This window comes from Helianthus annuus, chromosome 4, assembly GCF_002127325.2.
Source record: "Helianthus annuus cultivar XRQ/B chromosome 4, HanXRQr2.0-SUNRISE, whole genome shotgun sequence".
Lineage (NCBI taxonomy): Eukaryota > Viridiplantae > Streptophyta > Magnoliopsida > Asterales > Asteraceae > Helianthus > Helianthus annuus.
This window is the reverse complement of record NC_035436.2, coordinates 21,217,710-21,243,160: the sequence shown is the minus strand read 5'-3', so window position 1 is coordinate 21,243,160 and position 25,451 is coordinate 21,217,710. Positions and strand designations below refer to the sequence as shown.

General features: G+C 39.5%; 1 protein-coding gene and 2 long non-coding RNA genes across 6 annotated transcripts; 1 reads left to right on the top strand and 2 right to left on the bottom strand.

The window, feature by feature from the left end:
* The first annotated feature begins 12,405 nt into the window (after window positions 1-12,405).
* On the top strand, window positions 12,406-13,727 carry LOC110933021. The gene is made up of 2 exons (XM_022176264.1): window positions 12,406-13,416; window positions 13,548-13,727. The coding sequence occupies exons 1-2, from the start codon at window positions 12,406-12,408 to the stop codon at window positions 13,725-13,727; spliced, it is 1,191 nt and encodes a 396-aa protein (XP_022031956.1).
* Window positions 13,728-22,579: 8,852 nt separating this feature from the next.
* Window positions 22,580-23,013, bottom strand: LOC118491663. The gene is made up of 2 exons (XR_004891792.1): window positions 22,954-23,013; window positions 22,580-22,813 (listed from the first exon to the last, which is right to left on the bottom strand). It is a non-coding gene; the product is annotated as an uncharacterized LOC118491663 (long non-coding RNA).
* An 18-nt stretch (window positions 23,014-23,031) lies between these two features.
* On the bottom strand, window positions 23,032-24,464 carry LOC110935893. 4 transcript variants are annotated; one of them, XR_004891790.1, is made up of 6 exons: window positions 24,276-24,464; window positions 23,870-23,915; window positions 23,688-23,742; window positions 23,470-23,508; window positions 23,239-23,304; window positions 23,032-23,131 (listed from the first exon to the last, which is right to left on the bottom strand). It is a non-coding gene; the product is annotated as an uncharacterized LOC110935893 (long non-coding RNA). The 4 variants fall into 4 exon arrangements; XR_004891791.1 differs by having other exon boundaries at window positions 23,688-23,725; XR_004891789.1 differs by lacking the exon at window positions 24,276-24,464 and adding an exon at window positions 23,987-24,187.
* Between the last annotated feature and the right edge of the window lie 987 nt (window positions 24,465-25,451).

Here is a 25,451-nt window from a genome sequence, read left to right as displayed (position 1 = left end):
TATATTATTTTGAGCCTTCTGGAATTATAAAAATATCAGCTTTTCTTTAAGAACCCAGAAATGGCTCCAAATCGCCTTTTTAGGCATTTTTACGACATAGTATATATCAAAACTAGTTTATATATATAAGAGTTGATATCTACTGATATATTCAGTAAAATTTTATATTATGACAGTAAACTAAGGTTTGAAACTCAGATTTCTAGTTTTGACCTTTTAGGCTTATGTGAATTTACCAAAATGCCCTTTCGGTGCATAGGATGGCTATAGTTAATAAAATTCACATATATTTGATACTATACTGTTATATCATGATAAACTAAGTATATTTACTGAATTATTCAGATATATAACTCAGATGGCTAATTCAACTCCTTTATACCCTTTAAAATGACCAAAATGCCCTTATGAAGCGTAATTTGAGTTTAAAATCATTTGGGACATAATTGGACATATCTTACTGATATCACAACAGATTTGGTGCATATAATCTCAGGAAACTTGTATATGATTTATATGGTTACCCGTTACGCACTTTCGTGTTCGGATCGGCTTATGTAACTAGTTTACGCATATTAGCCGAAACGGGTCAAACCGTATCATCTTTGTCTCAAAATCCAGAATGTATTTAGTTTACCCATAACATACAAGTCTCCAAACTTGTTGGGTCTAAATCACATGCGATTAAAGACCCGTTAGGATTCTAAATCACATGCGATTAAAGACCCGTTACGGGTCAAACCGTATCATCTTTGTCTCAAAATCCTTCCATGCGATTAAACCGTATTTATCCTTCGAGACTAACCGCTCTAAGCTTAGGCTATATTAAAGACCCGTTAGGATTCTAATAGGTTATTATAAACCTTCGTTCCAGAATAGGAGACCCAGTAAAAGATACTTGCACTTGCTTGTTGTGGTTATTACTTGCTCAGGTAAATACTTTTAACTTATTTTCCCTTATACGGGCTTGGGGTACGGTATATAAAATACCGATTGGTCGGGCGATTGACCCCTACTCATTAGTAGTTGGGTATTATCAATGTGACCCGTTTAAAAATGGGCTTTGTTTGTTTTACGCCTTTGGGAGTTTAATGACCATGTCCCGGATATCCTTGGCATCATTTTACGAAATGGCCATGACCTTGACACGCGGGTGTAGGCGTACACCCGACAATGTGTCCATATTTATTAAGGCATAACCGTTGGCTTCCCGCCGTGGATTTATACTATGTGGTGTGTCAATTAACCTTAAACCCGGCACGAACCGGGCGACTGAACGCATAACGAACATGTAATTCTTTTACAAGATTAGATTTGATTAATTATCCCCAAGATTATAAAAGTTTGTGCCTTGTGCATTCAAATCAATTTTTAAAATGTTTTCAAAATGAGTCAGTTAAATTGTATTTACCAGTGTAAACTGACGTATTTTCCCCAAAAAGATTAAGTGCAAGTTCTACACGTAATAGGCTGGCCACTCCTTAGCATCGTTAGAGTCTCGCAAGCTTGGATGCCATTATCTGTTGAACATTTTCTCCTTTTTAATTTGATCCGCCTGTGGATCTATTTCAGCTACAATGTGATACTTAAATATTACACTTTGTTTGGTTGAAATAAATCTATCTTTATGCTTCCGCTGTGCATTATAATTTGTGTTGTTTGACTATGATGATATCAACTACGTCACGATACTCCCCCACCGGGCCCACCGGTGACACATGGAAATTAGGGGTGTGACAGGTTGGTATCAGAGCCAAAACTGAGTGATTTAAACACTAGCCTTTTGTGTTTAATCTCAGTGCACGAATTTGCACATTCCTCGAGTTCCGAGTCTAGACAACGAACATAGGACAAACTCTGTTTTATTTTTGATTTGTTCGGTCTTTTATTTATTTATATATTGGTCGTTATCTTAACCATGCTTGCAGGTCAAATATGCCGCCGAGATTTTTAAGAGGCCGAGGCAAAGGCCCAGTTACGGGTCATGATCACGAGGCCGGACCATCGCACCGGCGAACGCCGTCAATTACCATGAGTACGAGCCCGCAGGAGCCATGGAGGATCTACGTCGAACCCGGGAGGCGGTCGGTTTCCCTCAGTTCTTCACCTTCATACTTGCATTCATTTGGGCCCCACTCGGAGAATGAGCCCAACAACCAACCACCTTCTTTTATACTTTTGCAAAGATCGAACTCTCACCATTCTTATGGTGACCCTTCACCTGTCATCCAGAGCCGGTTCAACCCGGCTAATATCTTTCAAGAACCCGTGGGTTTTAACCCACTAGGACCCGAGGATCATTTCTCAGGGGATCATGCGGACGACATGGACGAAGACACGGATCCCGTGGAGCCTGCGTCCGGAACACCGAACCACCCCATTGAGATTTCCGATGGGTCATGTTTCCACGGATCGCCTTACTGCGGTCCTAAAAGCTACCAGGCGAGGTTCGCCCAGTACGAGTGGTATTTCACACCCTCGGAGCACTCGTCCCCATACCAGTAGCAGCAGCAGCAGGATCCCTTCGAGGATCATCGATTTGTGGCAGTCACTCCGCCACCACCACCACCAGTGGAACAGCAGCCGCCTCCGGAGCCACCGAGGCGGAGAAGGTCTAACGCACGGATGTCCGTGCAAGGGGGTGTCCGCATCAGCACACCCTAACCATCGAGTGGCAGTCACTATCCGCCACTACAGGAAGAAGAAGAACCACAGATAAGGGGTCAATCAAACCCCGTTCAAGAGATCAACTCTGCGCCTATGGCGCCCCCAGTGGGTTTTGACAACCCAATCCCTGCCTACGCCGGTTCTTCGGCGTACAACCCTTTTGATCAGCCGGCTCACACGCATTATGACTACGCCAATGTGGACCCATACCAGGAGGCATGGGACTACAATGCCCGTCACCCAGAGGGACCTTATGGAGGCCTTTGGACCACTGGTTACCCAACTTATGGGTACCAGCATCCGCCACCTCCTCAACCTCTGTATCAGCCGCCGCAGCCGCAGCTGATCCCGCCGGAGCGCCAGCAATAGGTCCTCGATAGATTGGACCACTGTGAAGAGGAAATCCGAACGGTACAGGAAAGCAACCGAGGGCTTCTTCAAGGGTCTGTCGGACCTACTCAAAGGGAAGTCCAAGAGAAGGGGTCATTGAAGACCTTTGTTTATTTTATTTTTATATAATCAAGTCCCTACGTGGACTTTTTGCTTCAGTGCTCAGCCCCTTCGTGGGCTTGTCATTTTGTATTCTGCCCCTGCGTGGGCATGTCTTTTAGCTGACCCCTGCGTGGGTTTGTTTTGTTTTTCCGCCCCTGCGTGGGCATTTATTTTCGTAGAAGTCCCGTTTAGGGCAAATGATGTACTTGTTTAAACAATTGATGAGATGTTCTAGTTTAATTTTCATTTTAATTATTATTATTAATTATGTGTGCAAAACATGAAATAAATGAAAATAATAAAAGATCTGCCATTATATTAAAATGGTAAAATCTAAAAAGAACAGGGACCTAGCCCTATGTTTTCATCAAACAAGGCCAAGATGGTAGTTGCATAATTAGATTAAGATCCATATTAACATCTCAATTTAGGACTATTCTGCGTTAATTATTAAAAGAATCTTAGAGGTAAAACCTAGCCTATATGTTGTTGCAGACATGGCCAAGATGGTAGAACCCACATAATAGATTCCAATTATTGTTAACATCTGTTAGTGTGTTAACATTCTTGGCAAACTGTGAATCAGTAAAGTCACACAGGCCAACCTTTAAAAAGGGTTAATTTAAATTCCCTTAATTATATAACCACCTCTTAAAGGCGAAGTGCCTATGGGCAATAATTAAATGTCCTCTGGGACTAAAAAAACAGTGGTAGCTTATGATTCCCTGTTGATAAAAGGTGATGAACTGTGATTCAAACCTGAATACCGGGATTTTGAAAATTCCTGGTTTATAATTAAAATAAATTGTCCTTGTGACTAGGCCTTATGTGCTATTATTAATATATTTTAGGGTAATAATAATAAAGATCCTAAAATTTTAACAAATTAACCTAAAATGGCAATTTAAAACCATGGTTAATAAAATATAAAATACTGTAAAAAACCTTTATATAAAACCTTGCCCATTATTTATATGTAGCAATTGAAGCTACATGGCTGGGTCGGATGAAGTGAATAGCCATCCGGTGGAAAACCACGAAAATGCCAGAATACAGTTAACTGGAGCGGAGCTTCAGGCATTAGTGGATAATGCAGTTACAAGGGCCTTGGATCGATAGAACAGTGAGTATAGTGAGACTCGCAGTAGGACTCTGTCTACACCGCACGCCAAGCCAAAGACTCATTCGGGGGGTCACAGCAAGCCACCCTCTGTCCAACCCAAGTCTAAGAAGGATGATGATAGACATTCTTCAAATGAGAACAGTGTTCACCCCAAGAAGATTGTGTTTGATGATGCCCCACGTGCTAAGGGTTGCACGTATAAATATTTTGTGTCTTGTAAACCCCGGGATTTTACTGGGGAGAAAGGGGCAGTCGACTGCATGACTTGGCTGGATGAAATGGACACTGTTGTGGACATTAGTGGTTGTGCTGAGAGGGACATGGTAAAGTTTGCATCCCAGTCATTTAAGGGTGAAGCCCTAGCGTGGTGGAGGTCATTGGTTCAAGCCTCTGGAAAAGTTGCTTTGTACAACATGTCTTGGGAGCAATTTGTTGCTCTTATCAAAGAAAACTACTGCCCTCAGCACGAGGTTGAAAAGATAGAATCTGATTTCCTATCGCTGGTCATGAAGAACCTGGATTGCCAGGCGTATCTCACAAGTTTCAACACCCTGTCCAGATTGGTTCCGTACCTGGTAACCCCGAAACCCAAAAGGATCGCGCGCTTTATTGGGGGTCTGGCCCCAGAAATCAAAGCTAGCGTAAAGGCCTCTCGGCCCGCTACATTTAGATCTGTAGCTGATATATCTTTGTCTCTTACTCTGGATGCAGTGAGACAGAGATCACTGAGAAATGCTGACACCGAGAAAATAAAACGTGAAGATGATAATTCACGTCGGTCAAGCAAGAAGCATAGGGGGAACCGTGACCACAAGAAGGGGTCTGAGACCAAGAAGGGTGATCAACAGTCGGGCGATAAGCCCAAGTGCAAGGTTTGCAAGAAGCACCATTTCGGGAGGTGCAGGTATGAACAGAAATCCCAGCCGAAGGCGTGTGGGATCTGTAAGTCCTCTGAGCATAGGACTCTTGAGTGCAAGAAACTAAAGGATGCAACTTGTTATAGTTGCAATGAAAAAGGGCATATCAAGACCAACTGCCCAAAACTGGCAAAGAAAGCTGAGGATGGGAAAAAGACCAATGCCAGGGTCTTTCAGATGAATGTTCAAGAGGCCATCCAGAACGACAACGTCATAACCGGTACGTTTCTCATTAATGATGTATTCGCAAGAGTATTATTTGATTCTGGAGCGGATAAATCCTTTGTGGATAGTAAGTTTTGTGAGTTGTTAAAATTGCCTGTTAAAGCTTTAAGTGTAAATTATGAGGTAAAATTAGCTGATGGAACTATGGAAACAGTCTCGACTGTGTTAGATGGGTGTGTCATATCCATTAGGAACCACTCTTTTCCTTTGTCCCTGTTACCCTTTAAGCTAGCTGGTTTTGACATAGTAATAGGCATGGATTGGTTATCGCATAACCAAGCTCAGATAGTGTGCAACAAGAAGCAAGTGGTGATCAAGACTCCGTCTGGTGAACCACTTACCATTCAGGGAGATACTCAGCATGGATTTCCTGAGCAGGTGGCTATGCTCAAAGCATCCAGATGTTTGAAGAAGGGTTGTGTCATTTATATGGCACAGGTAACCATTGGTGAGGAAAAACACAGGATTGAAGACATTCCAGTCATCTCTGACTACCCTGAAGTTTTCCTGGAGGAACTACCTGGGTTGCCACCAGATAGACAAGTGGAATTCAGAATCGACGTCATTCCAGGAGCTGCACCAGTTGCAAGAGCACCATATAGATTGGCACCAACGGAAATGAAGGAATTGAGAACACAGCTAGATGATCTACTAGCCAAAGGTTTTGTTAGACCCAATTCGTCTCCATGGGGAGCACCAATCTTGTTCGTCAAGAAGAAAGATGGTTCGATGCGTTTGTGCATCGATTACCGTGAGCTTAACAAGGTTACTATAAAGAATCGGTATCCTTTGCCCAGGATCGACGATCTGTTCGATCAGTTTCAAGGAGCGAGCTACTTTTCTAAGATCGATTTAAGGTTAGGCTATCATCAATTGAAAGTCAAGGATGAAGATGTGCACAAGACTGCATTTAGGACTCGTTATGGTCATTACGAGTTCCTAGTGATGCCTTTTGGGCTCACTAATGCACCTGCCGCATTCATGGATCTCATGAATCGTGTCTGCAAGCCTTATTTGGATAAATTTGTCATTGTCTTCATCGATGACATCCTCATCTACTCGAAAAGCCAAGCTGACCACGAGAAGCATCTTCGATGTATTCTCAAGTTGCTTCATCAAGAAAAGCTCTATGCCAAATTCTCTAAATGTGAATTTTGGCTACGAGAAGTCCAATTCCTTGGACATGTAGTCAGTGAGCGTGGTATCCAAGTAGATCCCGCTAAGGTTGAAGCTGTCATGAATTGGCAGGAGCCAAAGACGCCTACGGAGATTCGCAGCTTCTTAGGACTGGCAGGATATTACAGGAGATTCATCGAGAATTTCTCAAGAATTGCAGCACCCCTGACTCTTCTCACTCGCAAGAATAGCAAGTTTAACTGGGGGCCTAAGCAGCAAGAATCCTTCGATATTTTAAAGCAGAAGTTGAGCAATGCTCCTGTACTGACATTGCCTGATGGAATTGATGAATTTGTAGTTTACTGTGATGCATCACACACCGGGATGGGTTGTGTGTTAATTCAAAAAGGCAAGGTCATTGCCTATGCTTCACGACAGTTAAAAGTGCATGAAAAGAATTACACCACCCATGATTTGGAGTTGGGTGCCGTTGTATTTTCACTAAAGCTATGGAGGCATTATCTATATGGAACTAAGTGTGTGATCTATTCTGATCACAAAAGCCTTCAGCATCTGTTCAATCAGAAAGATTTAAATATGAGGCAGCGACGTTGGATGGAAACTCTGAACGATTATGACTGTGAAATAAGATACCATCCAGGCAAGGCCAACGTAGTCGCAGATGCCTTGAGCAGAAAAGAAAGAGTGAAACCAATAAGGATCAATGCCAAGAGCATTGAAATCAAGAACGGTCTGAATGAAAGATTGTTAGCTGCACAGAAGGAAGCTGTGTCAGAAGCTAACTATCCTAACGAAAAGCTAGGAGTAACTGTAGAACAGTTATCCTACGGCAAAGACGGAATTCTGAGATTAAATGGAAGGATATGGGTTCCTTTTTATGGAGGTCTTCGTGACGTTATCCTTCAGGAAGCCCACAGTTCCAGATATTCCGTTCATCCTGGTGCGGATAAGATGTACCAGGATGTGAAGGCAAATTATTGGTGGATAGGCTTGAAGAAGTCTATAGCTGCCCATGTAGCCAAGTGTCTGACATGCGCTCAAGTCAAGGCTGAGCATCAGAAGCCGTCAGGTTTGCTATAACAGCCTGAAATTCCCACCTGGAAATGGGAAATGGTGACGATGGATTTCATAACCAAGTTGCCTAAGACACAAAAGGGAAATGACACTATTTGGGTGATAGTTGATAGACTGACTAAGTCAGCACATTTCCTACCCATTAAGGAAACTTACAGTTCGGACATGTTGGCCCAACTGTATGTTGATAAAATCGTATCTCTGCATGGGGTACCAGTGTCTATTATCTCTGATAGGGATACTAGATACACTTCGCATTTTTGGAAGAGTTTCCAACAGTCTCTGGGTACGCAATTGAATTTTACTACAGCTTATCATCCTCAGACGGATGGGCAGAGTGAGCGTACTATCCAGACTTTGGAAGACATGCTGCGTGCATGTGTGATTGACTTAGGAGGTAGATGGGATAGGCATCTACCTTTGGTCGAGTTCTCTTACAACAATAGCTACCATACTAGCATTCAGGCTGCGCCTTTTGAGGCACTATATGGTAGAAAGTGCAGAACGCCCATCTGTTGGGCAGAAGTAGGAAACACTCAATTATCAGGTCCTGATTTAGTCTTTGAGACAACGGACAAGATTGTCCAGATTCGCGACCCCCTGAAAGCTGCCCGAGATAGGCAGAAGAGCTATGCGGATAAAAGGCGAAAACCCCTCAAGTTCGAGGTTGGTGATAAAGTTTTGCTCAAAGTATCACCCTGGAAGGGGGTGATGCGATTTGGTAAGAAAGGTAAGTTGAGCCCAAGATATATAGGACCATTCGAGATCATCGAATATGTAGGATCAGTGGCTTATAAGTTGAACTTACCTGAAGAGCTCAGTGGTATTCACAATGTGTTCCACATCTGCAATCTGAAGAAATGTCTAGCTGATGAATCACTAGTCATACCACACACAGATGTACATATAGACGAGAGCTTGAAATTTGTGGAAAAACCTGTGTCAATTGAGGATCGACAGGTAAAGAAGCTTCGAATGAAGTATGTGCCTATTGTCAAGGTCAAATGGGACGACCGTAGAGGTCCCGATTATACGTGGGAGTTAGAATCCACAATGAAAGAAAAATACCCTCAATTATTTCAATAAATCTCGAGGTCGAGATTTCTTTTCAGGGGGTGAGGATGTAACACCTCGAAAATTCCTGCCCAATAAAATAAAGACACGTGTCATGTGGGACAAACGTGTCAGGAACCCGAATCAATATAAAGATGTATGGTAGGATTTTAAAAAGGGCGTCATGTTATTAAAATACCTCTGAACGACCCAAGGGTGACATGTTATTAAAACACCTCTGAACGACCCAAATTTGTAAATCCCAAGATCCTTAAATCGTTTGATAAACATCTGATATATTAACCGGTTGTTTCTAAATAAATAAAATTCCATCCTTTATATGGAAATTAGATTATTAAGAATGTTACTACAAGAAGGGTCCTGAATTAAATCCTTGTAAAAGGAAGTTGGAAATAATATAATTAAGCAAGATCTTAAATTATGAGAATCCAAGACTTGTTCTTGGTAATTCCGTCACTTTAAGTCTTTACAAGATGCCAAAGTTATAAGAGCATGCTAGACATGCAAAGGCTGAGCAAGATGGTCCCTACATTGCAGAAAGTGCATGAGATTCGGATTAGAAAATGGTGCATGGTCAAAAGCTTAAAGTTTACAAAATTTTTGTCCTCTGGTCATCAGATACGGACCGCAAGGCCCAGGGCTTACGGTCCGTAAGGAGGGTACCTGGGGATTTCAGCAAGGGTCGGTTACGGACCGTAACTGCTTCAGCATACGGTCCGCAAGAGAAGCATACGGACCGCAAGAGCTTAGGCTTACGGTCCGTAAGGCTATCGCTGGCATCAGGTTTTGGACAGCTGCCTGTTCAGCCTGTTACACCAACTTAAATGGATGGTTTTTGAAACAAGGGACTTGCTAGGCAGTATTTAGCCTATTAGGGACACCTGGGGTGATCTTGTAACCATCCTAGACTTCCATGTCTTGATCTTAAGCTCCTTAATCCATTTTAGCTTAGTTAATTAGCTAAAAGTCAAACTATCGTAATTAAGGTTTGACTTCGAGATTAGTCCATAATTACTCAGTGATATCTCGAATTAAAAATACCTTTAAGTAGGTAATTATGTGGGTAACAAACCCTTAAAAGGGTATTTCCAGATTCCCACTCTAACCATGTTAATTGTCGAGTCAAAGCTTACTTTAAAAAGTCAACAGAATGCTTAAATCCAAATTAACTCATAATTAGCAATGTAGGATACATGCAACCTATTTGATCATCAATATAACTTGGTAACTAATGTAAGAACATGTCCCAACATGTTCAACTCGACAACATTCTGTTTAGACCCGGTTTGGAACCGAAAGTCGCATAGTTTGACTTTCTCTTTGACTTTCAGTTCTGACCCGTTTTAGTCAAGATTAGAATTGCCTTAGAGCTTCTTTTGAACCTATTTACCTATTAGTATATTCCCCTATGATTATACAACTTGGTTCATTAGGTATCTTATTCACATACATGTTTCCGTTAAATGCCCATATGTTGACCATTATACCCAAATGTCAATGAAATGAGATTTTTGAAAATATAAAAGGGTAGACATCTTAGTTACTGATTATATAAACTTGTATCTAAAATTTGACATCAGTTGGAGGTCTAGATTAAGAGTTATGCTCATTAGCGTAATTAGAAGCTTTCTTAGTAATTAATTAGCATATAGCCTAACTAAAACCAAATTTTATATCAAAACTTTATACCCACTGATATATAATAATATTTCAGGAATTTTAGAGATTTTTATTTATTTTTAGGCTGAGCATAACTTAGAGTTCTAAGCTTATGTCGGTAATTGCCGGTTATGGCCTTTTTAGGCTATAAAATGAGTTTTATAAATCCTTTTGACCTCAAACCTTTTTCTACTGATTTGTTATGATAAATATATTATTTTGAGCCTTCTGCAATTATAAAAATATCAGCTTTTCTTTAAGAACCCGGAAATGGCTCCAAATCGCCTTTTAGGCATTTTTACGAGATAGTATATACCAAAACTAGTTTATATATATATATATATATATATATATATATATATATATATATATATATATATATATATATATATATATATAAGAGTTGATATCCACTGATATATTCAGTAAAATTTTATATTATGACAGTAAACTAAGGTTTGAAACTCAGATTTCTAGTTTTGACCTTTTAGGCTTATGTGAATTTACCAAAATGCCCTTTCGGTGCATAGGATGGCTATAGTTAATAAAATTCACATATATTTGATACTATACTGTTATATCATGATAAACTAAGTATATTTACTGAATTATTCAGATATATAACTCAGATGGCTAATTCAACTCCTTTATACCCTTTAAAATGACCAAAATGCCCTTATGAGGCGTAATTTGAGTTTAAAATCATTTGGGACATAATTGGACATATATTACTGATATCACAACATATTTGGTGCATATAATCTCAGGAAACTTGTATATGATTTATATGGTTACCCGTTACGCACTTTCGCGTTCGGATCGGCTTATGTAACTAGTTTACGCATATTAGCCGAAACGGGTCAAACCGTATCATCTTTGTCTCAAAATCCAGAATGTATTTAGTTTACCCATATTATACAAGTCTCCAAACTTGTTGGGTCTAAATCACATTCCCTTCCGGTTTTCGCCTTCCATGCGATTAAACCGTATTTATCCTTCGAGACTAACCGGTCTAAGCTTAGGCTATATTAAAGACCCGTTAGGATTCTAATAGGTTATTATAAACCTTCATTCCAGAATAGGTGACCCAGTAAAAGATACTTGCACTTGCTTGTTGTGGTTATTACTTGCTCAGGTAAATACTTTTAACTTATTTTCCCTTATACGGGCTTGGGGTACGGTATATAAAATACCGCTTGGTCGGGCAATTAACCCCTACTCATTAGTAGTTGGGTATTATCAATGTGACCCGTTTAAAAATTGGTTTTGTTTGTTTTACGCCTTTGGGAGTTTAATGACCATGTCCCGGATATCCTTGGCATCATTTTACGAAATGGCCATGACCTTGACACGCGGGTGTAGGCGTACACCCGACAATGTGTCCATATTTATTAAGGTATAACCGTTGGCTTCCCGCCGCGGATTTATACTATGTGGCGTGTCAATTAACTTTAAACCCGGCACGAACCGGGCGACTGAACGCATAACGAACATGTAATTCTTTTACAAGATTAGATTTGATTAATTATCCCCAAGATTATAAAAGTTTGTGCCTTGTGCATTCAAATCAATTTTTAAAATGTATTCAAAATGAGTCAGTTAAATTGTATTTACCAGTGTAAACTGACGTATTTTCCCCAAAAAGATTAAGTGCAGGTTCTACACGTAATAGGTTGGCCACTCCTTAGCATCGTTAGAGTCTTGCAAGCTTGGATGCCATTATCTGTTGAACATTTTCTCCTTTTTAATTTGATCCGCCTGTGGATCTATTTCAGCTACAATGTGATACTTAAATATTACACTTTGTTTGGTTGAAATAAATCTATCTTTATGCTTCCGCTGTGCATTATAATTCGCGTTGTTTGACTATGATGATATCAACTACGTCACGATACTCCCCCACCGGGCCCACCGGTGACACGTGGAAATTAGGGGTGTGACAATTACCAAGGTGGGTACCAAAGGAATTACAACAATCAAGGCGGTAATGGAAGCGGGTCGAACAATCATACCGGTGGTGATGATTTGAGTGCCAAAATGGATGCTTTGTTAAATATGCAAAAAGAATCTCACAATGACGTTAAGGAGATAAAGAAGACAAACGAGATTCGGGACAAAGCACATGAGGCTTTGGCAAAGCAAGTGGGCCAACTCGCGGAGGAAATGGCTCAAATAAGGGGAAGCATGGGAAAGCTTCCAAGTGACACCACGGTGAACCCTAAACATCAAAGTTCAAGCACGGGCAATGTGAGGAATGTGCATATTAGCACGGTAAGTCTTCTTTCAAATGATGAGGTTTGTGGTAGTGTTGAAAGCATTCCACCACCACAATGTGTTGATGGTGTAATGGGACATACAAGAGACGAGTCGGAAAATAAAAATGAACAAGAAACGATTTCACAAGTTAAAATTGAGAAAATGAATAAAAAGTCTTTTTGTGAAAATTGTTTAAATCAAATTAAACCAATTAATGCATCACAAGTTGAGGAACGGTACCCACCGAAGGACAAGGGGTGGGAAAATTTTAAACAAGCAAAAATTAATTTACCGTTACTAGATGACATTAAAAAGGTTTCGGCTCATGTGGAATGCTTAAAGGAGTTAAGCATCAAAAAACGACACAACAAATTACCCAAACCGGTTGATTTGATATCTCATGTGAGTGTCGTTTTATCGAGTGCCTTTCCCCAAAAAGCCCAAGATCCGGGAGACCCTCTTATTCCAATTCAAATTGGAACATTTAAAATCGAGAGGGCGCTCCTCGATCTTGGAGCTTGTGTGAGCATTTTACCCGGGAGTTTGTATGACCAATACAATTTTGGTCCATTAAAAAAATTTGATACTCCCGTGGTATTGGCCGATCAGACTCCCACGCATCCACGAGGGATGGTGGAAGATGTGATTGTTAAGGTAGATGATTGCTACTACCCAGTTGACTTTTTGGTAGTAGATTATGCTGGATGTGTTGAGGACACCCAACCGATAGTCATACTGGGTAGACCGTTCCTTGCAACAGCTAATGCCATAATAAATTGTGCAACAGGAACGGTAAGCATGAAGTTTGGGGACCGGGAATTAAATTTAAATGTCTTTCCAAATTTTACTAACCCACTCGGTGAGGATAAGTGTCCTGAAAAGGACATAAATCCAAACAAAATGGTGTGTGCTATAGTTGGTAGGTTTGGAGAAACAAAGAAGAAAACGGTCAAGAAGAAAAAAAGGCAAAAAAGTCACCTCTAGAAAAGAAGAAGGAAGAGGAGGTGAGGAAGTTTGGACCGTTTGGCAACAAATGGTACGAATCACGGGTGGGTGATTTCGAGGAGCTCGTGGACGGCAAGCACGCCATTCGACCACCATGAGGTGGTAAGTCAATTGTTGTTGTATATTTTATTTCACATTTCGTTTTAGTTTTCTCTGTAGTCTAGTTAGTATTGTTGTTGTTGTACAATTTTGTTATTTCGTTTTAGTAGTTAAATGAACGTTGTGGGTGTGTTCCCTATATAACCCTCACGAGACCTCTCGTCCTCCCAAGCTATTGGGGGGTTTAAAAGGGCTTGTTGCATAAGCTAAATGCAACCGTGATTCCTACGAAAGTGAGTTAGGCTTGTTATTGTTGTAACTTATTTTTCCACAAAAATCAAGGTAATTTAATGCATGATTTGGTAACACTTTTATAAAAATGATAGAACTAACCACCTAACAAATTTCAATGGTTGTGAGAAGCATGCTTCTACACAAGGGTTAGAATTTGTAGGTATATGATGTTCGAGAGACTACCGTTTTTATGAAGAGAAGAAGAAGATATGGGCATTAAGCGACAAAAATCAGGTGCATGCATTTCCTTTTTACCTTGATTCTTAGTTTAGTAATAAGTGGATTGTATTTTGTACTTTATTTTTTCGGGGTGAAATTTTGGGAAGGTTAGCCGTGTCACATCCCTTATGCGTTTTCAAACTCTAGTTCTTACACATTGAGGACAATGTTTACCTCAAGTGTGGGGATGGGGGAGTAGTAAAAGTTTTCGATTTTGACCTGTTCATTTAAACACTATACATTGAGGACAATGTCTACCTCAAGTGTGGGGATGGGGGAAAATTTCAAAAATTTTTCAAAATTTTCTTGTTTCAAAAGCGATCTTAAAAGCACAAGTAACTAAGTCAACGAGGGATGGCACAACCCATTTGGTCTTTCGTCATGGTCAAGTTCAAATTAATAAGCATAACGGGTATTTAGCGGGTGGTTATTTGGGAATAATTCGCCTAAGGAACTAGCATTTATGCATATCACATATCATACCCTTATACGTGAGATTTTGAGCCACTTTTATATCATAGATTTACATATACATGTTTTTTTGTTTGAGTGGACCATTAGTCGCGTATTGTAGAACTTGCAACTTTGGATACGTTCGAGACCATAGACCGAATACAAGCACGAGAATGATTAAGGCATTAGGTAAACCTTTTCCTTTTACACCATTTCTATATCCTTACCCAAAAATTATCCCCTAGTAGCCAATGTTGAGCCTAATCCTTTCGTTTGACTACCCCTTTAGCCCATAACCTTAAAACCTTTTTCTTTTAAACCTGTGTGATGGAAATTCGATTATAGGAGTGAAGTTTGTATAGTTGTAATTGTTTGTTTGCATATATGAAAAAAAATCAAAAATCAGAAAATGTATGAAAAAGATAGAAAATTGTGTGAAAAGAACAAAAATATATGTTCTTAGTTTGAGAAATAAAAGGCTAAAATCATTGCCCTATAGTTGATGTTTATAGTTTACTTGAGCTTAGAATAGTTGCGTTTGTAATAAAAATCAAATTTTCATCACCTTAGCCACTTTAAAATATCCTATTCCCTACCCTTAGCCTAGCCTCGTTACAACCCTTACAAAGACCTTATGATTTGTGCTTAGTATTCGTGATCGGTGGTGGAGAATGATTGAGTTGCAAGCCTATGCGGGTACGTGTTCTAATCGGTTTTGAGCGATTAATTGATTGAAGTGCTAATACATTATACACATTAGCTAATTTATAAGCCGAGTGGAGAGAACATTGTGAGGGATGTGCATGACTTGTTAGTTTACAGGCGGGTTAATCTTGGATAACCATTTTTTGTGATTAGTCACTTCACCGTTAAATATGTTGAAATTTGTAAAGAGTTTGAACTTTAGTATGACAATTGACCTTAACCTTCGTCTCGGAAATGGGGAGTGTATTCTTTGTTCGACCCACGTGAACGTGAAAAACAGATTTGCTTGAGGGCAAGCAAAAGACAAGTGTGGGGATGTGATACGTGGTCGAAAACTGGTTATCGTTTGTGCTTAAGCTAATGTTTTTACATAGCTTTTAATCTTGAATAGCCTACTTTTAATGGGATTCGTGTTTTATAGGTCTAAAAGAGTTTAAGGAGCTAATCGGGAGCTAAACGGAGCACCGGGATGTGAATCGGATCGACCGGGGATGTGAAATGAACAAAACCGAGTTAATCACGAAGACTGGATGTGTTTTGGGAATGTTAATGGATTTATAATTAATATATTGGAAGATGGCATGATAGAGCGCCGAATTACGAGTATGTGGGCGAAAACGGTGAGTAAAACGGAGCTATAACAAAGAAGTTATGAAGAAAACAGTTTCGGACGAAACAGGAAAAACTAGAGGTCGTCGGCGATGGGTATAGGGCCGTCCCGGACGGGCTCTAGAAAGTCCCGTCGTCACCATTCGCGCGTATACAGCAGTTTAGGCCGTCGGCCGGTTTTCACACTTTGAGAGGCCGTCGCCGACGGGGTCAAGGTCGTCGGCGACGTGTCCTGGTTTGTAGAAACGTGAATTTCATTGCTTTAGGTGTTGGGAACGAGTCTAATTGGCTGGGGGGCATTCAATTCGGAGGTTACACTTTGTTTAGAGTTTGAACCTGATTCTTGGAGCCAAGAACCACCTACCATTCATCACCATTCGATCGATCATCACCATTACCCGAATCACATCAAGATCATCATCAATCATCATTCACCAATCAATCATCCACAAACCCTAATCGTTCCATCATCATCATCATCATCATTTACCAAATCCCTAATCATCCACCATTCCTCCATCCTTCAAGCTTCAAGATGATCTTTATCAAGTTCCAATCATCCGGTGATCAAGCTTCTTCAACCATGAGCGGCTAATCATCTCGGTTTCACCCCGGCGTAGGTAGTTGTTTAATTTAGGGTTTTGAATTGTTTATTGCTTCAACTTTGTGACAAATTGTGTTTGATTTTTGAAACCATTGATAATAGTGTTACATTTGTTGCGAATTCGTAAATTGTCGAACGATGTTAAAAGTTATGACTTTACGAAATGGTTATATGTAATTGTGCATTATCATAGTTAGGTTTTACTTGTGTTGATTACAAAGTGCATTCTTGTCCGTTCTTCGGGACGTTGATAGTTATTGGCACCTAAGTCACAGTACACTAAATCCGCTAATCGTATGCAATTGAGTTGAATCTAAAAACGTGTAGAAACCTTAGGTTGGCAATTACCGAAACCGGGTGTGAATCCTTTTTCTTATTATTGTTTAGTAATCAATCTTTATTGCAATTGTTAAGTAGTAGTTGTTATTCAATTAAACCAATTCACTTAGTTTAAATTCACATCTTCCAACAAAACAAAAATACAAGAATATCATAGCAAGCTTCATAAATTGTGACACCTTTTTATAATTCGATCAAATCCATACGCAAACCACATACTCTTCGTGGTTCGACCCCTTACTACCACTAACTATTTGTTAAGGGTAATTTGGGCTTATAAATCTTATCTTTGACCGGAGCGCGACAATCCGATCAACCACTTGTTATGCATCGCTTATTACGTTTGTATCGCTCTATCGCTAATCACTTACTGGGTATCGTTTGGTGTGGATCGCTTATCGTGGATCGCTAGACGAGTAACGCTAATCACTCGCCGCTTTTTGCTTAAACGCACTTCGTGCCTACCTCATCGCTTCGATACTCTTATCACCTATCGCTATCGCTCATCGCTGTTCGTGTTATCTGTGTTATGTTAGCACACACGACCTCGCTTCACGAGACAAAGCTAATAGGGCTGAAACATGGTGGTGTTTTAACCGTATTAGCAGACTTTCGTGGAAAAAGGCCATGTGGGGTTACTGTTTGTGGTGTGTCCAACTCAATCGAATCGCATATCTCTATCGCTTGCAACGCATCGATCGTCGCCTATCGCTCGACGGTTGTCGCTCATCGCCGCCGTCTTCATTTTACTACGCTTGGTGTTTGGTGTTTGCGTCATCAATTATCGCGTACCGCTTACCGCTTCTCGCACTCGCTCGTGTCGCTAAACTGAGTTCGAAAACGACTTCATCGCTCAGTTTGCTAATCCTTCTCTTACACTTGGTCCGACCACCTTTCGCTTGGACCAAGGGGATCGAAATCTATCGGTACTATGTCGACACGCATGACACCGCCTCACGGGACGGAAGCCATATGGCTAAAACATGGTGGATACGCCGCTGGTACTTCCTATATATAAGTGTTTTAGCCATATTGTCGAATTTTCGTGGGAAAGTGCCATGCGGGGCCGACTTTAAATTGAAATTTTGATATTATCAAAACTTTTGTGAAAACAAATTTTTCTTACAAAACTTTTCCTATAAAACTTTTTCCGAAAACCTTTGTACAAAACAAGATTTTCTTGTAACACTGGTGTGACAATCGACGCAAGTTAACGCCGTGGGGCGAGAAAATTTCGTAAAAGAGTTTGAGACACTTTTTAGATCTTTTCATAACCTAACCAAAACACTTCTCATAGCACTGGTATGGACATCAATACAGTTAACACTGCACCGTGAGAAGATTTTCATAAACAAGTTTTTCCTAATTAAATCGTCTTTTCGAAAATTTAAAACGCTCTGGGATCGCATTCTTATGTGTGTTATCGCCTTTGACCATACGAATCGCTTTAACTTGTCGCTCTCGCTTAGCCTTCGCAATGCTCTCACGCGTTAATTCTCTATCTATCGCTCGCTATCTCGTCACTTTTAATCGCTACGCTCATTCGCATCAACTCTCGCGACCTTTCTTGTGGATTAATTTCGAGACGAAATTTCCTAAAGCAGGGGAGACTGTAACAACCCGCACGTTCGTGCGTTGTTACTACTCATTATACTCGTTAAGCCTAGCACCAAAGATTCGGATCATAATGTAACTATATCGCATACATCGCTATATCGCAATATTTTCGCATATTATCGCATATTTTATCGCTATCACATCACATTGTACTTCCTGACAACCACGAAGATGTCGAGTGAGGACCACTTCTACCCTCCTTGATAGCCGTGATGTGTCGCAGTGCAACTCATTACTCAGAACGCACATCGCATCACACACATTAACGTTCACGACGACATTGAGAGAGGACCTATTCTACCCTCCTCGATGACCGTGAAGCATCGCAAAGTATCGCACATTCGAAACGAAACCCGGTTATTGTATCGCAACTTTGAAATATGGATATGTATATACGACCCAACGTGGCTAATTATAATAAATATATGAAAATGTGGATGAGAATGTGTAACCAGACTATCGCAACGCTTAACAATCGAAACGGAACGCCAAAACTCAGCTCGCCGGAGGCGTTTGATCGAACGGCACTTCGATCGAATGGCTATCCGATCGGAGAGCCATCCGATCGGACAGCCAACCGATCGGACAACCATCTGATCCGATGCACTGCACCGCCTTTCTCCTCCTTTGCCTATAAATACCCCACTTGTCACATCAACAACAGTTGATGTGACTGCTCTCTCTCGACCAGACGCTTTCTCGCCATTTTCGCCCGATTTCTCGCGATACTTGTAAGTTTCCACCCTAAATCTTGTACTTCGACGATCAACACGAACTCCTTCATCTTTTTCACCATCAAATCTCACTTTTTCACCGTTAAATCCTCGAATTTGAGCTGTTCCAAGGTGATGTCATCATGGAGTTCTTAGGAACAATGAAGTGCGACCTCATCTCATCAAGAACAGTCCAGATCTGATAGATTCCACGATGTATAAACACAAATCTCACCTAAATCTAAGTCAAATATAAGTTTTCTAAGTTTTTCTTCAAACTTTCCTAACTTATCACTCGAAACCGGTAGCAACAGAGCTCGTACAGACCTTCTACTTTTCCTATAGTGAAGTGTCGGTTTGAGAACTGGTTCCTATCGACGAGATGACCGGCTTGTCGTGTTAAACACGAATAACCATCGAGAACAGTTAACTGATCGGACAGGGTGATTCCCATCTGATCTGGTGACTCGGACCTGGTGGAGTTCCATTGTTTAGCTCGTAGTCGTAACGTCTCAATCAAATCGCTAAAACTTAACGAAATAGCCAAGATGTAAAACGATAAGATTGCGGGACGGGTTACCGTCCGATCAGATTGTCGTCCGATCGGACTGGCACCCGATCGACCTGCAACCCGGTCGGGTTGCACTTGGGGTCAAGATTTAAACAATTTTCAAACATTCAAGGATCTGAACAACGAACGGATTGCCGTCCGATCGGATTGCCGTCCGATCGGATTGCCGTCCGATCGAACGACCATCTGATCGGCTGACTTTTGGATCCTCAACACTTAAACGCTTCACAAATCCTCATCACACATCAGTTCCAACGGATTGTCACCCGATCGACCGGCCACTCGATCGAATTGCCATCCGATCGGAGTACTGTCCGATCCTTTGACACTTTGCACTAATTAACGCGCTATGCAACACTTACGCTATTGATCTGGAATCAGGCTAATCTCAGACGCTCCCCCTTCAATCCAACCAAGTTGTGTTTGCTTGCTGAGCACCGACTGTGAGTATACTCGAACCCCTTTTTATCGCATTTTGGGTGTAACATACGTTCCTATTTAAATCAAATATATCGAAACGAATTATTCAATCAAACTATTATCACGTGCGAATAATTGTTATGCATATTTATACGTGATGCTAGTTACATATGTGTTAGGACTTATACTCGCGAGGTCCCGCGTTAACCAGTATAGTACTATAGCACCCGACGGGGTCTAGTTAGGATGAATAGCAATCGCAATCGCAGCTCGAGTGACTTAGCTGGTAGTATCAGTCTTGTATGCATGTATGTTGAGGTATCTCGTTTATGTATTTGGTAATTCGCAGCACTTTTAACGATTTTACGCTACTCTATCAAAACCTGTATACTCGCCAATACTTTTGTATTGACGTTTTAACGTATGTTGCAGGTTTAGTCACAGTCTACATCAAATCAAGCTAGGAAGTCTAGAAACTCACCTAAAAATCTATGTTGTCGGATTTGTATTGTTCGAGAGGACAAGAAATCTGTGATACCTTATGTGATTGTATGGTTTATCAGTATGAGATAATGAACGCATTAAATACTGTCGCAATATAGTTGTTATGGATTCTCTTGAGCAATCTGATTCGCCTAGTGCCGCGCCCTGATGATTCCGTCGTCGGTTGGGGTGTGACAGTGGCACAAGTAGCTAGAAGGCTCATCATTTCGAATAGGTGGCATTGTTGCAGAGATGCTTGGGCAGCAAACAAAATGGCCATTGGCAATTGTATGCGGACCGTATGGCCTTTAGGCTTACGGTCCGTAAGCCTCCTTGGCGTACACAGATTCATCTTCCTTACGGACCGTAAGACATAAGTCTTTGCAGTTCATATCCGACATTTATAACTAAAAAATAATAATGTTTGTGGTCCGTAAGCACCAAAGTTTACGGTCCGTAAAGGGTCACTCAGAGGCATAAAATTTGCATGTTGACACCTTTAGTCCCTCCACATTCATACTTTCAATATTTGACAAAAATAGTCCCTCTCGTCCAATATTAGGCTCATTTGAGAGTATGGACACGTGTCATTATATAACTCGACACGAATTTACGAGGTGTTACATACTTGTATTTTAATAAAACATATTTACGCACTTCGACTACTAACAACGATGATGACTAAATATCTACTTTTTGGTATTTTATGTATTTGTTTTCATTTGAAGTGTATATTGATCTTATAAAACTATGGAGACAATAAGATTTGATATGATGTTGATATGACATTGTCCACTACAATGGAGTCTGAAACCACACCCATGACCATGGTCTTACTAACTTTCATTATAAGTACTCTTGCATGGTTTGGATTCTTGTATGTTATGCTATCTAGATTAATTTACTATGCTATATATGTAGACGTAAAGGAAAAAAAAGGTTTCTAGAGTCGGAGGACTAAGCGAGAGCAAACTCTCTATCTCTTGAAATGAAGGTAAGGTTTAGCCTCATCACATCCTCTTCAAACCGTATTAATAGCTCTGTTGTAAGTAAGATTATACTAGATTCGTTTAATTGTTTATATTTATCTTTTTAGTTATTATACTATATATTAATTTACATCATTAGCTACAGTAAACAAAACGTTCTTACTTTTAGGTTTAACTAGAGGGTAGGCCCGTGCGATGCACGGCATGACCAACAGTTAGTGTCCTTCATTTTGTGGTGCGTTCGGGAAAAATGTTTATGCATGGATAAAAGGTGATTAGCCAAAAGACAATGTAAGAGAAGCCATACAAAACGTCATAAGAGCTTGTACCATAAGCCAGCCACACAAAATTTAAGGCGTGCGTAGCACAGGAAACTTTGTTTGCGGAATGTGTTTAAGAACAAACTTGTATGCCAAGTCTAAAAACATACATTACAGGAAAAAAACTTAAAGGAGTTCATAAAGCTTCCGGTTTATTCAATAATTCACGAAATCTTCTGCCGCTAATGCATGCCCATGTAGTCGCCCTTCCCCTTAGTAGTTTCTTGTCTACAACAGGTTTAAGCAAGTAAACATAAGCAACGGCTATGAGTTAGTCAAATCAAATATCTTAACATATGTGCACGCATGACTCTCCATATATGACTAACCCATAAAAATCATTGAGAGAACTCACTACCATATGAAAACCTTAAATCATATTACAATATGCTACAATAAATTAAATAAAACCAGACTAAATTGTAACTGCCTAAAAACTTGAAATGACTATTAAACGAACTTAAACATAGATAAATGAAGGTAAATGAACACACATAAACAAATTTTTAAGTGAACTAACTTATGAGTGTAGCGACTGCAGTATGCACGTAAAGAAACATGAAACAGTAACAAAATAGATTACAACCAGTCTGCCATTATTAACATCATAGATTTCTTATACATAAACTTTAACGCTAAGTAAAAATATCAACAACTACCATGAATATAAACAAAAGGTATTATAAGACCAATAAAGTATAGAAACAAAATGGAAGCGAGCGAAGCAAAGCAGGTTAATTGGGCGAGGGAAGACTCTGTGTACTAACTTGCTTCTTTTATTCGGTAGGTGGGCACTCGTCATGAACCACCTAAGATTTAGAATGCAACAATGAGTGAAAGATATATGGTGTCAAAGTGTACATACCAAAAGCTATTCATCTTATTTGCTTAAAAAAATTTATATTGTAGAGTTGGCATAGTATAGCACTATAGCAGTATGATTTGCAACCTTATTGTGATCAAGTGTGAATGAGACCATTGAATGAATAATGGGAGTAGCAACAACAAATTTGTAGATTTGGCCGTCGTAGGATGCCATCCTTGCCTTTCACGACCTTTGCTTGATGAGATACCCATGAAGTGTGAGTTAAACTCCTATTTGTGGGTTCTCCTTCAAGGCCTTTTTGCTGATTATTTTAAGCCAGTTTACAAATGATGAACATAATGGTAAGCGAAGTTAGTTGCTTGTATTTCTTGAAGATAGAATACAAATATACTGATAATATGAACATACTGCAAGTAATGTTGCGGTATAATGTTCATAAGGCATGCAATTATGCTCCTTTGAATTATCAGCCAGCTTCAAAAAAATGAAAAGATCTGTTAGTAACAATCTTCTTTGTCATTCATTAACACATTCAACAAAAAAGCTCTCATTCATTAAAAGGCCACAAACAGGATGAAATCATGAAATAAATCAACACAAAATAAACAAATCATTAAATAAGCTAAAATATATACTCACAATAGGACAATCCCGCCAAAACTCAGATAATGATTTCCTCTGCAGGCAAGGAAAAAGACAACTAATTAAGAAGAAATTAGACCAGAAATAGCAGAGCACAACAATTCTTCCACAATTAGAACAAAGAGACCACAAATTTAGTAACTAAAACATTATGATTATGCATTCTTTTCATATACATCAAATAAAATGAAAACCAATGAAAGTATGAAACTCACATTTCTCAAATAGCTGAACTGAAATGGAGGCAATGCACCTGTATCCACACGGTTACTGGTATTGCTTAGTGAAAGCAAAATATCCATTTGTAACACCACCGAATATGTTATTATTTCCACGAACTCTTTCTATATCAAAACTCAAAATAATGCGACTAAACAAACTGGAAATAAAAACGTACCTGAACCAAATCAGAATACGAAAAGAAAAAACCCTTGCAATCAGACCTATGACACGAATAAAAACGATCTGAACCCAATCAGAGGCGAGATGTATATGAGTATTTAAACAAACAAACCAACTAATCGTGCACGACTATCTCCATATAAGCGACATCCGGTCAGAATCGTGGCCGGAACCCTTTCTTTATCTTTCAGATGGTCCGTAATTGCTCATCAAAGTAACATTCCAAAATACATAAAACAGTTAAAGGAATTGCATATAACCATATTCAATACATATATTTGCATGAAACTTTTTTAAAACCATCCAATTATTAAAGACGTATGAAGCTCTAAATCAGATAAAGACAAAAGAAAAAAAAACATACCAGGTGAGAGAAATAGCAGGGAATAGAGCAACCGCACCTCGAAAAGTGATAAGGAGTCCCTTGCCGGAGGAGTAGAGGAGAAGAGCAGGCGGAAAATGCGGATGACACTTCGTATACCACCTTCGATCCTCCGTTACCTTACCTTGACTGAAGTCGTTACCCCATCACATCACCCGGTTCGTTCTTCGGAACCCTAGTCGTCACTCAAAGATGTGGCTGCTGACCACCGGTGAACTACCGTCACCATCGTCACTATATGTCACCCTTGAGCGGTGATGTTACCCCCATCACCCTCGTCGTCATCTCCTGAGTAACAGATGATCACCGGGTAATGTAGCCGGCGACCGTCCACTCTCTCTCCAGGCCCCCCTCTCTCTCTTTCTTTAACCCTGGATGTATCTAACTTTGTAGATGTAGTGTTATGTGAATGCGAATGTGAAAAGGAAGTAAATAATAGTTGATAAATTGATAAATAAATAAATTTTAATTAAAAGTAAACGATTCAATTGCAATTGCAAGTTGTAGGAAACTCTTTAGTTTTCAAGGAGTTATTGAGAAAAAAGGGTAAACAGGGATTAATGTTAAAGTTAAATAGGTAAATTACTTCTCTTTGAATTCCATTTAATATTTTTTAACTTAAAGACTTCTAATTTACCTCTATTTCATTATTTGTAAACTTTTAGATTATGATTTTGGAATATATTTTTTAATCAATATTGTTTTAAGTGTTGAATTTATAACATCATAAATTTTGACTTTAAAAACATTCAAAATAATATTGAAAAAACTGTTTTACAGCAAAAGTAAATTTTTAAACCATGGTCGCATGACTGTTCTCTTTAAAAAAAATAATGCTTAAGAGCTATGACGTATTATATATAAGCAAAACTTTCAATTTTCACATAACAGAGGCAGAAGCTTATAAAAAAATAGGCAGGGCTTATAAAAAAAATGAATTCATATCATTAGGTTAATATCTTATTTGTAAACAATTATATTACACATTAAATCATAAAATATGTAAGTAATGGTATTAGGAAGGGGGAAAAATGTAATAATCGTTTAATAAGTTCATTAAAGGTAAAATAGTAATTCAATAGGAGTAATTTTAATAAAATGGGTAAATATGTAATATGTATGGTTTAAAAGGGGGAAATATGTAATTGATTTTATGGGTTGAGTATATATGTAATAAATGATCTTAGGAGGGGGA